Here is a 17,462-nt window from a genome sequence, read left to right on the forward strand (position 1 = left end):
TAAACCTAATAATGATAATATAAGATTAATTATTTAAAACCAATATTAATAAATGTTCAGAAAAGGTGAATAAGAGAATCTTAAAGAGTTAACTTTATGTGAACTAAGAACAGGCAGAACTAGATGTTCATGCCAGCAAGAAAATGAACATACCCTTGTTTCACAAATACTCATTGTACAGAATCGTATTCATGCTACAATATATTACATTTCGCGCATTGTTAATTCTAAATATGATAAACTTTGAAGATAAAGAGGAGCATGTGGTTAACCTTCGCTTTTTTAGTTTTCTGTACACAGAATTTAATAATATTTGTATTTTAGTACTTTTTAAGTACAGAATTTTCTGCGTGCTTATCTGTTTTTGTAAAGACATATTGAGGTTGTATGATAGCACTCACAATCGTTTATAAAAATCACTACATTATCAAATCTTTTAGTTGCGCATTAAAGAAACGTTGTTTGTAGTGTAGAAAATTATGTATAATTAAGAAACGGTTGAGATGCAACTTGATTATTTTTCTTTATCCGGTCCGGCATGGCCAGGTGGGTTAAGGCGTTCAACTCGTAATATGGAAGCCATGGGTTCGAATCCCCGTCGCACCAAACATGCTCGCCCTTTCAGCCGTGGAGGCGTTATAATGTTACGGTCAATCCCACTATTCGTTGGTAAAAGAGTAGCCCAAGAGTTGGCGGTGAGTGGTGATGACTAGCTGCCTTCCTTCTAGTCTTATACTGCTAAATTAGGAACGGCTAGCGCAGATAGCTGTTGTGTAGTTTTGCGCGAAATTCCAAACCAACCAACCAACCAACCAACCAACCAATCTCTTTAGTCTTTATTCTAGTTTTAAGGAAAACATTGCTTCTAAAAATACGGGAAATAAGACGTGCTTTTTAAACGAGCTTGAATCAAGTAGTATATCTATATATAGAAGTTGGTAAAATCTGTGCCACTGAATAAACATACGAAGGAATCTGTGCTGTTTGGTTTGTGTTTATATTATTTTATATTTCTCAGGCATCACACTCAACATTCTTGTCAGTGGTTCTATACCTCCTTATATGACCGAACTTGTAACAAATAAAACATCGTTTCTTGATAGGTGCAGAGGCGGGAAATAAAAATAAAACAGTATGGATATTTCACATGTGAGTCATCTAATGTTTTGAGTTGTGCTACATTAATTATAGATTTTTATGGAAAACTCCTGAGGAATGTGCTATGTATTTAAAGTAAGCAACACTGAGGTATAAAAATTTACAATTTTAAATTGTAAGAACTGAATGATGAAAGGAATGTCAATATCTTTATCAGAAAACTTGTGTAGTTACGAAATATGTTGAACGGAGAAGCCTAAGGACAGAGAACGAAACTCAAACTTCAGGCCTATGCAGACACTTTGAGGTTAAACACTCGAGTACCCTACTCTGTCAAAAATACATAGAAAACAACGGTTAAATTTTAAGGTAACTTATCTTTGTTCTTTTTTTGTATATATATTATTCACATAAACTTATACTGAGAAGACATGACATTAAGCAAAACAAAACAGTCCAACCGAGAAAAAACATAACAAACTTAAAATAGTTTAGTGTTAGGTAACGTTTGTTAGCTGTTCCAGTTCAAAGCTACGCAACGAGCCACGTGAGCTTTGTCCCTTGTTTGTAATAAAATCCTGGATTTTATCGCCTTCTTGTAGTCCAACTATATACCATCAAATGAAGTTTCAAGGTTACTTTAAAGTTCATGCGAGTTTAAGATGTCAGGTAATCATGGTCCTTTTCGTTATGGAGGCCTAACTTTTTTAAAAGGTTAAGGAATAACCAGGAACGGTCTTAGTAATACTGGAGCCCCAGGCAGAGTTCAGTAAATGGAGCCCCATAATGATAAGAAATCTCAGAGGTTTATTAAAAGGGGGCCCTTCCATATGTAAGATACTGAATAATTGCTCAATAGGTAAGACCGGAGGCCCGGCATGGCCAAGCGTGTTAAGGCGTGCGACTCGTAATCCGAGGGTCGAGGGCTCGCATCCCAGTCGCGCCAAACATGCTCGTCCTTTCAGCCGTGGGGGCGTTATAGTGGAACGGTCAATCCCACTATTCGTTGGTAAAATAGTAGCCCAAGAGTTGGCGGTGGGTGGTGATGACTAGCTGCCTTCCCTCTAGTCTTACACTGCTAAATTAGGGACGGCTAGCACAGAGTAGCTTTGTGCGAAATTCCAAAACAAACAGGTAAAACCGCCTATGAGAATAACTAGCGAGCGAACCAAAGCCATAAATGCTTTTGCTATTAAAAAAATAAAATAAAAGTGCTATAACTCTTACTCCCTCTTGCTCAGGATTCTATGCTTACGGTTGTTAAATAAAAGAAATGTCCACATGGCTAGAAGTAACAGATAAAGGCCAAATAAGAAGAATCATGTACATATACCGCTCTTTATGTGTTTTTACAAAATAACAAGCTTTTACGGTTAAAACAGTTAATTTTAATAAAATAATTTAAGAATGCTAGATAAGTAAAGCTAAGAACATCAGACTTCGCATATTTGTCTATTATTAATGTGGTTTTGGTATCATACAAGTAAGGATGGATACTTGTGGTAACAAGAAACCCAATTGAAGTGAAAATGTATCTCAGGACGGCTGGTATGGGTATTAACACTACTAATAAAGCAGAGAACAATGTTTCAACTTTCTTAAGTGGATAATTAATTGTTACGTATTATAATTTATCTCGGATGACTCTCCGATTTATTATGTTACATATGTAACTTATTACGATTTCATATAGCTATAAATTTTAATTTCAATTTAGAAGTTAATTGAATGTTGATATGTATCAAATGTATGATATTTGCCAACAAGATTGACATACACAATTTTTTTCTCAACACAAATATATTTTAATATACAAATAAAAATATAGTTTATAATAATGGTTATTACAAATAATGATTTTATAGAAAACTTTTACCAACTTATAAATAATATTGAGTTTTCTAGCTGTATTTACTTAGCTTACGGTGGCTCAATGGTATGAGGACTTATAACGCTAAAAATCAGGATTTGATGTCCACAATGAACAACACATTAACTCATTGTGTAGCTTTGTGCTTAACAATAAACAAATAAACAAATTCTTAATATATTTTAACAAAGATGTTCCCAGTCTTCTTCCTTTGCACCAAAATCAGGAAATTCAAGAATCTTGATTGGCAATTTATTTTCTGGCAAGTTTCCTGTCATCTTGCGGTCTCTAAATTAGTGTATTTGAAAACACCACAGTACTAGTGTGTATATTTTTTTAATCTCAATTTCTATTCCTAATTTAATATGTTGTCTAGCATTGTTGGAAGAAGAAAGTGACCCTGTCATTCATATATCTATACATATAAGATGTAAGTATAATTTTGTTGAGATTAACAGAGTGAAATAAAAACTTGGTGTGAATACTGATCATTTCTTAAAACTGTATGAATATAAATTGCGCAGTGTTTCGTAAATCCTCTGATTATTAAAAAAATGTGTTTTATTTTTCAACGCAACCATACATCAAGTTTTACGATAAATAAAAGTCCCCCGTTAGTACAGCGGTAAGTCTACGGAATTACAATGCTAAAATCAGCGGTTCGATTTCCCTCGGTGGGCTCAGCAGATAGCCCGTTGTGGCTTTGCCAAAAGAAAAACACGCTAAATAATTTTGTTTATTTGTTTGTTTGGGAATTTCGCACGAAGCTACTCGATGACTATCTGTGCTAGCCATCCCTAATTTAGCAGTGTAAGACTAGAGGGAAGGTAGCTAGTCATCACCACCCACCGCCAACTCTTGGGCTACTATTTTACCAACGAATAGTGGGATTGACCGTAACATTATACACCCCCACGGCTGGGAGGGCGAGCATGTTTGGCACGACTCGGGCGCGAACCCGCGATCCTCAGATTACGAGTCGCACGCCTTACGCGCTTGACCATGCCGGGCCCGCTAAATAAATGTATTAAATTTTCAGATTTACTAGATTTTAGTTACCTAGTGATTTCTTCATTCCATAATTTTCAACAAAGCTTTAACACTTAACTGTATTTTTTATAACTTATCTGTTACACAAATTATTTTAAAATATTACTGATGTTCTCTCTTACTAAACTGCCCCCTAGTGGTTCAGCGGTATATCTGCGGGCTTACAACGCTAACATTAGGGTTTCAATACCCGTGGTGGGCAGAGCACAGATATCCCATTGTGTAACTTTGTGCTTAATTGAAAACAACAACAAACAACTCTTACTAAAGTCCCGATTACTATCAGATATATTTTGTTTCTTTGTTGTTGAGCGCAGAGCTACACAATGGGACTACCATTCGTGTTGTGCCTACCATAGATATTGCAACAAATGTTTTAGCGTTATAAGCTTTAAGGTTCACCGCTGAGCCACAAACAAGTAATTGGTATACGGTATATTGAAGGTAATGGTAATTTGTTCAACGTTATGAACCAAATTATTAGAACAATGAGCACTTAAATTTGAGATTTAGCGAAGTGATAAGACTTTTTGGTTGTTGTTGAGGGAAGAGCTACACAAATGAGATATATGTGATCTACTCATCGTGGGTATCGAGACCCGAATTTTAGCATCATAAGCCCTCTCACTTGCCACTAAGATATTTTTGTTTGTTTGTTTGTTTGTTTTTGAATTTTGCACAAAACTATACGAGAGCTGTCTGCGTTAGCGGTGTAAGACTAGAGTGAAGGCAGATAGTCATCACCATCCACCGCTAACTCTTTTACCAACTGGTAAAAGAAAACTGGTTGGTTGCTCTTTTACCAACGAATAGTGGGATTGACTGTAAAATTATAACACTCCCATGACTGAAAGGGTACGAGTCAAGCGCCCTAACCACCTGGCCTACCACTGAAATATCAAGGAACCTAAAACGAAAACACAAATTTCAAAGCTACAAATACACACATATTTTAAAGTATTATTTAATTACCACAAAATTTTCTTTTTGATAGATTTTGCATATGCTATTGACGGAAAAGTGGTTTGTAAAGACTTATTTACTTGTACTTGCACTGAAATTGCAAAATAATTATTTTATTATTTACTTTTCATGGAATTTGTTAAAGTGTAATAAATAAAAACTATTTATTTATTATTGTTTCTTTTTATTATAATTTATTCCATTTTCCCTCGAGAAAGTGTTGATACACATGTCTGTGAAAACAATATTGAAAAAGTAATCAATACTTGCTCAACCTAAATATTGGTGTAGGCTTAAATTTTTCTTGGGAAAGTAAAGGTAAGATAATGCTGTAATATGTAAAGAAATACGGTAAAGAGATGAATAGAATCGTCTACTGCAGAGTAGGCTGAGAAGGGCGTTTCAGAAAGTGAAATGATTTACTTTATCAGTTATATTTTTCTTATTAAGAAATTGGTATTAATATAGTGTGCCTTACTACTCTCTGCTAAGGTTTTAGTATTAATATTTAATAAAAGTATTACTAGTACTAGTTTTAGTTAACCAGCTTAGTGTTATTATTCTATACAATCAGTATAGTCCAAGTTTATGGTAACGTTTTAATTACACACACACGTTTATGCGATGTAATTTGTGAATTTTTATATTAACTAGGATTTTGAAAACAGTTATGGGTAAACTAAGCTACTCCATTCTTGTTGTAAAAGTGAAAACTCTTATTATTGCCCGTTAGTCACGTCTTTTTTTCCCCTCTTATTTTGCCATTATATTTTTGTTAAATTTAGTTACTGTATTACTTATTTCTTTTTTACAGTTCAATTCTTGATACTTGGGTATATATAGTATATTGTTTAGTATGTCATGAATATTTTAGTGATAATAATACTTAATACTGGCACTTGTGATAGACCATAACTTGATTTAACCTACATAGAATTTATTATAAATTATTTAATTTGTATAATATGTGAAATCTTAGTTCAAGGTAATGCTTAATTTTTGAAAAGAGTGCAGTATAAAGTAAAATCCATTTTATATATGTTTTGTGATTTGTTTAAGGAGAAAAGGAAATTAATCGTCCAGAAAAACTCTCAGGATAGTTTGAATAAATCTCCATTTACAAGAATATACAACTAGTCATGAATAGGAATTGGTGGTAAGACTAACCTTTTTTTAAAACATTTTTATTAAATAATCACACAATAACTGATGTGATGTTAAAAATGTTATTTGAATATTTCTATCAATTTATGGTGAGACTGATATTGGTAATTTAATTTATATACCAAAACCTGAAGTGCAAAAATTAAATCCTTTACAAAGAAATTAACTAGGAGTACAAAGCTTTTATTATGTAAGTTTTATTTTTTTCATGGGTTAGAAATGACCACAGTGGGCTGAATGGCCATGTGGCATCTCAAATATTTGTATATTCTGAGAGAGTAGGAATAATTGTCATATTGTTTAATGATGGATTTTCTAAAGAGAAATACTTTCTTCTTAATTTGTTAACTTTTATTTTAGGATGGTTTGTGTTGATGAAAATTATTTTAACCTGGTGTACTTTGATTTTTTTAAAAGTTTTTGATGAAGTGTCACATGAAAGATTAGCAGAGAAAATCACATTAGTGGGATTTAGGAAAGATCAGTAAATTAGACTGATGGATGGTTAATTGAGAAAAGCATAATTGTTATTAATGAACTTAAATTGAGCCCTTGTTACTTGTGGAGTGCTTCAGGGATTAAGTGTTTAATATTTTGTGTTTTATGTATTGATGGGTGTATAAAATAAGAAAAGAAAAAGGTTGTTCCAAGTAAAAACTAGGTTAGTTTACAAAGGGTTTAAGGAATAAAATTATAGAAAAGTGTTACACATTTAATAAGTTTAAATCAAATTCTGTGAAGGTAAATTGAGAGGATTATTTCAAGATAAGCAATTTGGTGAAACAGGAAATCAGATAAGGTGTATGTAAAGAGGTTGGTGAAAATTGAGTATTTTATTAAATTCATATAAGAATTAGAAAAGTCTTAGGATGGGAACAAAACCTTTGAGAGATGATAAAAGAAGGTTTATATCTGCTGGGTATGGGATAACTAGGTTATTAACTTCAACTTTTCTTTCATTTTTTAACTGATTCAACTGATATTTCTCATTATGAACAGTTGTTAGATGGAAACAAGGTTGAACAAAATGATCACATTAATTCTAAACTTGTTTAGAATAAATTGGAAAGTTTAAGCAATGATAAGGCTTCTAGGCCAGGTAATTTTTTTCTTTTCTTAATGGAAAGAATGGTATGATTAAGAGATACAAATAAAGTTTTGGCAGCATATGAGTAATCTTCAGTGAAGACAGTTTTATATTTCTAAAGGGATAGTTGTGGAAACAGTAAATTTAAGGAAAAGCCCAGTAAGAGTTTGAAATAAGAGAACTTCATTTTTTTAATAGTTTAAAATAGTGGATTGGACAGTCTAGATGGACCAAAAGGTCTCCCATGGTCATTAAATATTAATAATAAATTAGATAACTTTGTTAACAATTAATATTAAACCTTTGGGTATTTCTAGCTGTTTAGGATCTTGTACTACTACAGAATGACTTGAACCAGTTGGTTAGCTGAAAGGTTCTTAGCAACTAACCTATTATTACAGTAAGTGTAAGATAATACACTTATCTTAATTTGGATTGCATGTTAAATGTAGTTATAAACTTAAGTAGTGTGATTGAAGAAAAGGGTCTTGGCATAATGATGGATATGTCACTGAAGCTTTCAAGGCAGCATTTGTTTGACAGTAGTGAAGTTTAAAAAATGTAGGATTTATTTATGAACAGTGATTAGCAGTCAAAAGAGGTAAGTGAATTTCTGTATACAAATCACTAGTTAGGCCTCTCTTGGAATACTTTGTACAATCTGATATATTGGAGAAGATTCAGAGGAGGTTTATATAAATGGAGATAGTTTAAGATCTTATCGTTTTTCTTTTGAGAAAAGAAGGGTAAGAGATAATCTTATGAAGCACTAGATTATCATATGATAAAAGTATTTGGTTTCTTTATGCTACGTTCTGCAGAGAATTTCATGAGGATACAGGTTTAATGTTGAGAAAGACCAGTTAAGACCATTTTGATTTTCTAACATGTTGACTAGCTTATGGATAGAGTTACTGTTGTAAAGTTGTTGAGACTGGCTCTTTACACACATGTTTGAAACGATAACTGATAATTTCTTAAAAATTAAAATATTGATTTAGGGTTTTACTTTTCTATGAAAAGTGAATTACAGGGGTTAACCTTCATAAAATAAATGATCTATTGTCGTCCATATGTTGTTATTGTTTGGTAAACTGTGTCTGATTGTTTTACTGTATGATGTTTCAAGTACAAAATTTTTGTCTTTAATGAAATATCTGTCATACAGATGTAAAGAAAACAGTTTTTTTTTCTTAAGCAGGTTTTTTTCCTGCAAGGATATATTAACTTTTTTATTCATTAACTACCATATTATCCACTAATTGCCTTATTTTCATGGGATGTTTTTTTTCAGTATCTTCATGTGGAGAACAATATTCAAGATTACAGTCATAAAATGAAGTTTCTGTGCAAGTAATTTGAGAGGGAACTTGCTTGTAGATTTGCAGCACAAGAACCAATGACTGTATCATACACTGCAGAAGTTGCTACTTCTCGAGGATTAGGTTGTTTTTGGAAACTTCTTTTTAGGTAAGAATCATATGCTTCTGCTGTTTGAACTGCATTTTTATTTATGAAGCATATGCATTACTGACTAGAATTAGGCATAGTAAATCTTTCCTTTTATACATTAATGTCTTTATTAGTTGCTTTCTTGGTTAAAATATCTGTGAAGTTTTAAGTTTTGCTTTGTACTATTGTATAAATAATCAAACAGTTTTTATTTAATATTAATATTTCAGATGGAGAGGAAGCATTTATAAGCTGTTATGGCCAGAATTATGCTTGTACTTGTTTGTGTATTATTTAATAAATATTATCTACCGGACAAGTCTCAATGATTCAAGTAAGAGGTAAGTCTGTAAGTACTGACCTGTAAAAAATCTTGTCCGTTTATACAGGGTGTCTCAAAACAAATATACCAAAAACAAAGTTGAATCACATTTTCGTTATTTGAGATAACAAAATTTAAAACAAAATATCTTCTGAAATGTTGTAATTTTAATTGGTGTTTATTATTATTGACATTACCATTTATGAATATTTATTGCAGATTTCAGAACTGGACCTATTTTGAGTAAAACAACAACTCATGAAAAGTTCACCCAATTACACCCTATTGGGCCTTTATCTTTAAAGCTTTTTAAAACAAAAGTCTGTCAAAACAAAACAAGGGATTTTGAGGAACTGAAACTTTGTATCCGTGATGCTGTCCTATTCGTCCATACAGCTGTGTTGGAAAACGTTCTCAGGATTAGCTTGATATAAAGCTAGTGACCTGAGAAATTTAAAGGTTTATTAATTAAATGAAATAAGATGTTTCAAACATTCTTGGTATCTCAAACAATACAAATGCTATTAAACTTTATTTGTGGTATTTGCATTTTGGGACACTCTGTATAGATAACAGTAAGCCATGAGGTTCATCAAACCAATAAGCCAAAGCATCAAACCCGAAATAAATTCTGATTTCCACATTCATGTATGCCTACCTATCTTACAAAATATTATAATGTAAGGTAACAGCAAATCACTCTACAAATTCATTAATATGCCAATGAACTATCATGAAGATTCATGTACTAAGTATTTATCAAGTGTACAACTGTGTCACAGCTGTGATCAGTGTTTCTTGAAAATGAAAACTAGTTTGTATGTATGTTATGTTCATTTGTGTGAATGTAAATCTAACGTGTTATAACTTAGATGATCACTATAAGATTTGTAAGGACAAAAATATGAAGAAAGTTGTAAATAACATTTATTACTATCCTTCTCAAAATCACTGTACAAATTATAACACTGTGTGGTTAATTTGACAGAGTACTGAACACACAATATTTGATTTTAAGAATATTTGTCTGATAGTATCGGCAAGACAGCTGAAAAAATTATCAAAAAATTGCAATGAATTTAATAACTATGTATTGTCATATGTAATAAATACTAGATTTACTGCATAAGTAACTTGTATGTAATAAGGGTGTTCTCAATTAGAAGGTGATAAGTTACTTATAAAGAACGGATTTGCACTATTAGAAATTTTGAATGTTATTAATGGCATTTTTTGTTTATAGTGAGAAAAATCAGAAGCTCTGTTGTAATCTTAATAAAAATTCCATTTAGAAATTTTGTGTTGTGTATTATTTGGTCATTGAATGAAGTGATAGTTTTTTAGCATGTAAAGTATATTTGTAAAAATATTAGATATATTTATAATTTTAAAAATGTCACGCTTCATTTTCTGTTTAAAAATGATTTTGGATTGTTGGTCCTTGATTTCATATATTTGGAAAAAAAATTCTGTGAAATTTGCCAGAAACTTCTTTTTTGCAGTAATTTGTAAAAGGTAATTTTTAATAGACATGTTAATTGATTATTGTTAAATAGCTTTAAAGGAACTTGTGCTTTTCAAATTTTGGGCTTTAAATACATAACATAGTACAGCTGTTACTGGATCCTTATTAGCTTTTAAATTATTTTTGCTTGCTTTATTCAACAAATGTTGTCAATGTTAGCATTTATTGTTTGTTTGTTTGTTTGTTTCTAGCTATTTTGAGAAGATTGTTGTGTATTGTGCAACATTTTCCAACTTGATTCCTATATCTTTTGTTTTGGGGTTCTATGTTTCTTTGATCATTAAGCGATGGTGGGATTCTTTCTCAAGTATTCCATGGCCAGACAATATGGCATTTTATGTCAGTGCTTTCATTCATGGTCAGGTGGGTAAAAGAGAATAAGTTGTTTTTTTTGTTTTGTTTTAGTTAAGAATTCCAAAATAATCAAGTGTGTATTTACTTAAAAAACTGAATTTACAGTTTAATGTACAGTTTTAAACTTAGGTTATGTTAAGAATAGTGATTACAGCTATCTGTCAGTAAGCTTCAAGTATAGCAAAAACAAGTTGTTGTTTTTTTTTGCCTTTATAAGGTATGAAATAATTGATTTTGTTATAAGGTGTGAAGGGTTCTCTCATCCCTTTGCAACATCTGTGTGTTAGGGGATATTACCTTTTCTATATGGGTAGAGGTCAGAGTGCATGTCATCACATTTTGTAGACTTACATTCTGAATTTTAAACTGCTATTTTATGAGCGTGCTCATAATTTTGGAATCAAATTTTAGTTTGTAATTCCATTTTTATTATTATACATTATTTGATGTTTAGTTCAGATGTAAATATTTAAAAAAAATTGCTAAATATTGATTGTTTCACATGGTATATCGTCTTTTTTTCAGATTGTAATGTGGGTATCATAAAATGTAATATTTACTGTGTTTAATGAATAAGAAACTTAAATTGCCAATACTGATAAGCTAGTATATAAATTAAGATTCCAGTTTTATTTCTTATTCTTTGTGTACCCTCTTAGTTATTTAATAGGTATATAAATTTTTTTACTTTACAAAGCTAGAGTTTTCACTATCTTTGAAAAGAATTTTCCTATTGCACTATTGAAATATATAAACTTAATAAAGATTATTTGTACTGGTTTCTTGGAAGGATGAACGTGGCCGTCTAATGAGGAGAACTATTATGCGTTATGTGAATTTAGCTTTTATCATCACCCTGACCTGCATTAGTCCTGCTGTTAAAAAAAGGTTTCCCACTTTAGATCATCTAGTGGAAGCTGGTTAGTAAATCTATTTTATATTTGTGATGGTTTTTACTTATCATATTTAGCATACAATCATCAATTGACATGAAGAAATGAGACCACAGTTTACTTATTTAATTACAGTCCTTAAGGTCTACATTTTACTGTATTGAAACTAATTAACAAAATGCGTAGTAATTTCCTAATAAACTCACAAGGACATTGTTTTCATCGAAACTTTTGAATTGACTTCTGCACCTGTAGTAGTGATATTTAGTAGGAAAAGAAGTAATCGCATATCATCTTATTTTTAATAAAGGATCATTAAGTACATTTCATTTGTAAATAAGCAGTAGGAAGGAATTAAATCTACATATTTATTGAACGTAGGTCATTTATTTGTGTTTGTACTTGTAGTAATCTTAATCTAATGATTAAAATGGTTTTTGTGAATATTATTAAAGAAACATAGTTCAAACAACTTTTAAATTACAGCATTATTTGTGTGTTTTTGTATTTTCATCAGAGTGAGAATGAAACATTTATGGATATTCATAATAAATTTTTAATAATAGATCAGTGACAGTTGCTTCCAATATTTAAGACTGTCAGCTTTACCTAATGCATACTGCAAGGGAAGTACTAGTATTTGAATGTTTTTGTTTAGCTGTACATAAAACTTTTATGTATTTTATATTTTGATAGTTTAGTTGTTACTCCAGTCACTGCATGGACATTGTTTATAAACTTGGAGCTTTCAACATACATTTTTGGCTCCAATTAATGACCCTGGGGGCATTGCAAACAGCAAAAAGGGGGGGACATTGATTAGAGATTAATTGGGTCATATCATAATACCTGTATTATAAACAGATATATCTATAAAGTGGTAGCAAACAGAACATGTTCATTTCTAATTTTGTTATAAACATCATTGCTCACTAATGCAGTAAATATGGTAATCATTCTTCATAACTCTCAAAAAATCTTGCAATGTTGTTCTTCCACATACAATGTAAACACCTTGTTTGATTTGCATTGTCAAAGTGTCTTTGAAGTTCATTACTACAGTGAAAAAAGTTGGGAAAATTGTGGTTTGTGTGGCATAAGTTACCAGTATTGATTGAGGGGGCAAAAATTTGGGAGGAAGTTTTAATTATGGGTAATATAGTATCTTTATGTGAAAGCACATACAGCTGTTGCTGATTTATTTTTGTGTTATGTTAAATTACATTGATGAATTCATGGTAACTTGAATTAAATATAAGAACATTTCATTGTTATGTTTATGTAATTTATACTGAATAAATTACTTTTATGGTCAGTAAGATCATTTTATTTTTGTACATTTCTGGTTACATATCTTGTAGAAATACAAAACTTAAACACCTGTATGATTGTGTTGAGACTTCAAAATTCATGATTTTCAAGACAAATTTTACATAAGAACTTTTAATTGCTGGAAGAAACATCTTAATGAAGCTGTGTAAATTTTTCCTTCAAAAACAACATTTACATTTTTGTTTCAGCTTTTATTTCTTTATTTCATGTTTTCAGACATTGAAAGACATTAGTACTATTACTTGTGGAATGGCATCTTGAAATTTCAAGTTCAATTAAATTAGTGTATTTGTTTGTGAGAATTGAACAAATTGAAAGTTTGTTTTATTCTCAGTAACAAATATTCATTTTCAAGAGTGTGTGAGGTATTTATTCTTGTAATTAGAGATTTATGGTAAAGGTTTTTGAATTAGAATTTATCTGCATAATCAACCACTGTTTTAATTTTTAACTGTCAACAAAACTTGTATAATAAAGATTAAAACATTGTTAATGATGTAATAGTTGCTGCTTTTCAACACAGAGAAACATGGTTTATTATTGGCACTTCAATTTAACTTGGTTTGTTCAGAGTACATTTAACAATGAGAAAAATACCGAATTGTATAAAATGCATAAATAACTAAAAAAATAGGCTGTTGTTTTATAATATTTAAATTGATTTTGTATCACTTTCATGAAGAATAGAATACATTTTCTTCAGGATATGACAAAACAGCTGTGAATACTATTTAAAAAAATTAATGTATATATCTAATGAGAAAATAGTTAAGTTTTAATGGTTAGTGTTGGAAAGAGTGATACAAAACTTGATGTGGAAAATTGTAACTGTGCTGATAACAATGGAAAATCTAAGATTACCCAACCTGTACATGTAGCATGTTATTGCATTGAGAATAAAATATATGTAAATATGTTAAGCATTAATAGTGTTTGAACAAGTTTTATTTTTCATAAGCTCTTGCCATTTTCACACACTGCAGTGTTTCGTTAGTTTTTGTACATGTATCTAATTGAATAAGAAAATAAGAACAAATGTGGTGAAAGAAAATCTTTGTTATATTCAATCAGTTGTAATGTGATCAGTATTTCTTAGCGTACCTTATTTTATCAGTTTTGTAGCCACTGTTTTCAGTTATAAATTTATTTAAAAAAAGTAAATGCAAAAGTTTAAACTTTTCACATCACAGTTTGTTTGTGCCATTCTGGAAGTTTGTGTATCTGAAATTTTTTAATTTATCATTTGCTTCCCAGTTTGTATTTTAGCTTGATTGTTATTTTAATTGAATTTCTAGGTGTTTTGCTTGCTAATGAAAAGGAAGTAATAGATCATTTGAAAACTCCTCACCCAATATACTGGATGCCATTAATATGGGCATCTAGTATTTGTATTCGTGCTAGAAAAGAAGGCAGAGTTCGAGATGATTTTGCTTTGAAGACTCTTGTTGATGTGAGTGGTTTAACATGTTTCATGATGTTCAAACTTGTAAATGATATAGGATTTCTAAATGCTTATTGATGAGTAGAGATTATAGTCTGTTTTAAGGAGTTTTTTGTTATTTTTTTTTAACTCTTTATTGGCTGAAATTTTATTAATGATCTATAGAGGTGAACAATAAATCATGTATACCATAATTTAAATGTTAGTTGCACAATTATTAGTATGAAGGTAATTGCAATACTGATATTATATTCTGTTGAATATGTTATTTTCAATTTATATGTTTAAGATATGTTTTAGACTAGTCCATCCCTTTTCCAATGACTGTGTGTAGCTTTTAACACTAAAAAAGTGCAAGTCTGTGCATATGGTAGGCATAGTACAAATAGCTCATTATGTATCTTTATTCTGTAAATAAATGTTAGCACAGTAATAAAACTTTTACAGAAATATAACTTTATTGTAATTTGAATGAAAACTAAACTGATATGTTATTATGCAAAAATTGTTTGTATTTTACTTTATTGATATAAAATTTATTCTGATCAATCAGAAAAGTAAAACTCGTGTAAAATAAAGATATAAAATGCAGAAAAAGTCATTAACATCAAGTATATTTGTACCTATCTCAGCCAGTAAAAAGATAGACATGTGGGACACTACGTACTTTAAGGCTTGTGTATCTCGTATCTTAGATGTGAATAAAAAATAGTAGTTCAATATGTTACATCACCTCTACTCATATTCTCATTTGGTGCTGCCCTCTATATTAAACAAATTTTGCATGCCACAATCCTTCTGCCTCCCCTTCATTGGAAATGACTCATTCCAATGTGTGATTTCTGTGAATTATGTAACAACGATCCATCAAAGGGAGTACCACATACATGTGTCATGCATGTGACTCTCTTTATTCAATTGTACCAGACTACCATTTCTCATTTAAAAGTGTTTGTTTAAATTTTTGATTTAGTGTATTTGTCTTTATAACTTAAATAATTATTTTTCTGAAATGTTCTTCTTTATTAATCCTTATTGATTGTGCAACTGACACCTTTATTTTTAAATCACTTTCTGGTCTTTATGATTTTATTTTTAACTCTTGCATGTTTGCTTTCATCTATCAAACAATTTCATTTATTATTCCCCATGAATTCTTAGGTTAATGTTACTACTTCAGATATCATACCTCCTACAAGTTCTTTTTCACAGAGGGCAGATGGAGGTGACTCAGCATTCTGTGATTAATCATTGAGAGATTGATTGTTATATGTTTTAGCCACCTTCTCCTGAACTTGCTTCACTTTCTCAAACACAAAAGGAACCTTCAGTCTAATGAAGATTTGATAGCCTTTTTCCACTATTGAATTTTGTCATATCATCCTATGCCTTGTCTATGGAATCATTTAGGCCTAATAAATTGTTTCAGACAAGATTTCTCAGATATGTGGAGTTTTATCCCTTTTACCAATTTTCTATGATCCCATCCTTTTTTGTTCATAATAGGTTTTTCTTGTTATTTATACTTCCAACCTTACCTAGATATTAGGGTTCATTAATTGTTTGAAGATGCCAGCATACCTCACCCTCCCCACAGGCTATGGATCAATTTGCTTTTGTATATCATCAAGCTGACTGTCCATTTCTAGACTCTTAGCAGTTGTAGTCTATTTTACCAGTCTGGGAAGAACTTCCTGATTTTTCACTGCATTTTACTGATGCTTCGTTTTCATGCCTTTATCTCAGTCTTACTTCACTTCTGTTATATTTCTATGCTATACATTTACTTTCTAAAGTTGTGCACCAAAATCCTCAGTTTTGTTTAGAGGAAGCCTCTCTCTTATTACCTCCACATCAGATAATTTGTCATCTGTGGCTTTCACCTTACACATATGGTCTCTGTTGTTGGAATCTTCTGGGTCATTGTGCAGTATTGTTCCAGGTTTGTTTGTTACCCACTTATCTCAGGATATTATGTGTAACCCCTTTTATTTTGCAGTATGTACTTCACCATATTTCTGACACTGGAATTATGCTTGGAATTCGTGTTTCAAAACTACAATTTCTTCTATGGTAGCCTGTTTGTTGCAGTTGGAACCATGAGTAGTCCTTATTTCTCATTTCCTGTCTTAGTCCTCATCCCTTACCTGTTCCATTTTTCAGGGATTCTTTATCTTGTTCTTTTCCTTGATGTAGATCAGCATAATGCCAACAGTACCAGGAACTACCCAATATATTCTGGTTTAGTTGGAGCTCAATTGTGTGAATTTTTCTCCTTTGTTTTGTTTTTTTCACTGATCATTGGGTTATTTGAGTTCTATCAGTATATCTTGTGATAAAGGAAGTAGGGAAAATAATTGTATAACAAGTACCCATTTTCTTTCCTTTGCCTATGGTTTCTATTACCAGCCAGCATCTGTCAGAGGTGGTTCAAGACCTTCTGTATCAGCAGGCTATAGAACCTGTGAAACATCTTTTTCCTGGTTTTTATTTCAGGCTGCTTGTTGTTTACAATAAACCTGGAGACTGATGACTTGTCATAAATTTCTGGGGCAAGTTGTGTCTGACTAGGTATTCCTTAACCCTTAAACCAGCACTGTTCAGAAGTGTCGTCTTGCTTATGTTCCATGTACACACAATGCACTGTTGAGGTGAGGTGTCACAGGAGATTACTTGCAGATTATTCTCATAATGAATTGCTTCATAATTACAGCTGGTGTGGGTAGAGAAAGCACTAGTAGAGGAGCAAACAACGTTTCAACCTTCTCACTCCTATACTAGTGCTTTCTCTACCCATACTAGCCGTTTTTAAATATATAATTTTCTCTACAAGTGGGTTTTCTCGTCATCACGAATTACCATATTAGAAGATATCCTATACTAAAAATGTATTTCAGATAGATCCTTTCCT

At 31.3% G+C, this 17,462-nt stretch overlaps 1 protein-coding gene across 6 annotated transcripts in view; it reads left to right on the forward strand.

Moving 5' to 3' along the window:
- Positions 1 to 5,332: 5,332 nt before the first annotated feature.
- The window catches only part of LOC143246392 (uncharacterized), a 59,075-nt gene continuing 46,945 nt past the window's right edge, over positions 5,333 to 17,462 (forward strand). For 5 of the 6 annotated variants that reach the window (XM_076493025.1, XM_076493043.1, XM_076493052.1 and 2 more), the window contains exons 1-7: positions 5,359 to 5,473; positions 6,041 to 6,137; positions 8,527 to 8,702; positions 8,915 to 9,025; positions 10,723 to 10,894; positions 11,676 to 11,805; positions 14,406 to 14,560. In XM_076493025.1, the coding sequence (XP_076349140.1) occupies positions 8,632 to 8,702; positions 8,915 to 9,025; positions 10,723 to 10,894; positions 11,676 to 11,805; positions 14,406 to 14,560 (639 nt within the window). In that variant the 5' untranslated portion in view covers positions 5,359 to 5,473; positions 6,041 to 6,137; positions 8,527 to 8,631. Of the gene's footprint in view, positions 5,474 to 6,040; positions 6,138 to 8,526; positions 8,703 to 8,914; positions 9,026 to 10,722; positions 10,895 to 11,675; positions 11,806 to 14,405; positions 14,561 to 17,462 lie in introns of all 6 variants that reach the window. The other variant, XM_076493033.1, reaches the window with a different exon arrangement.

This window comes from Tachypleus tridentatus, chromosome 1 (genome assembly GCF_004210375.1).
Source record: "Tachypleus tridentatus isolate NWPU-2018 chromosome 1, ASM421037v1, whole genome shotgun sequence".
Taxonomy (NCBI): domain Eukaryota; kingdom Metazoa; phylum Arthropoda; class Merostomata; order Xiphosura; family Limulidae; genus Tachypleus; species Tachypleus tridentatus.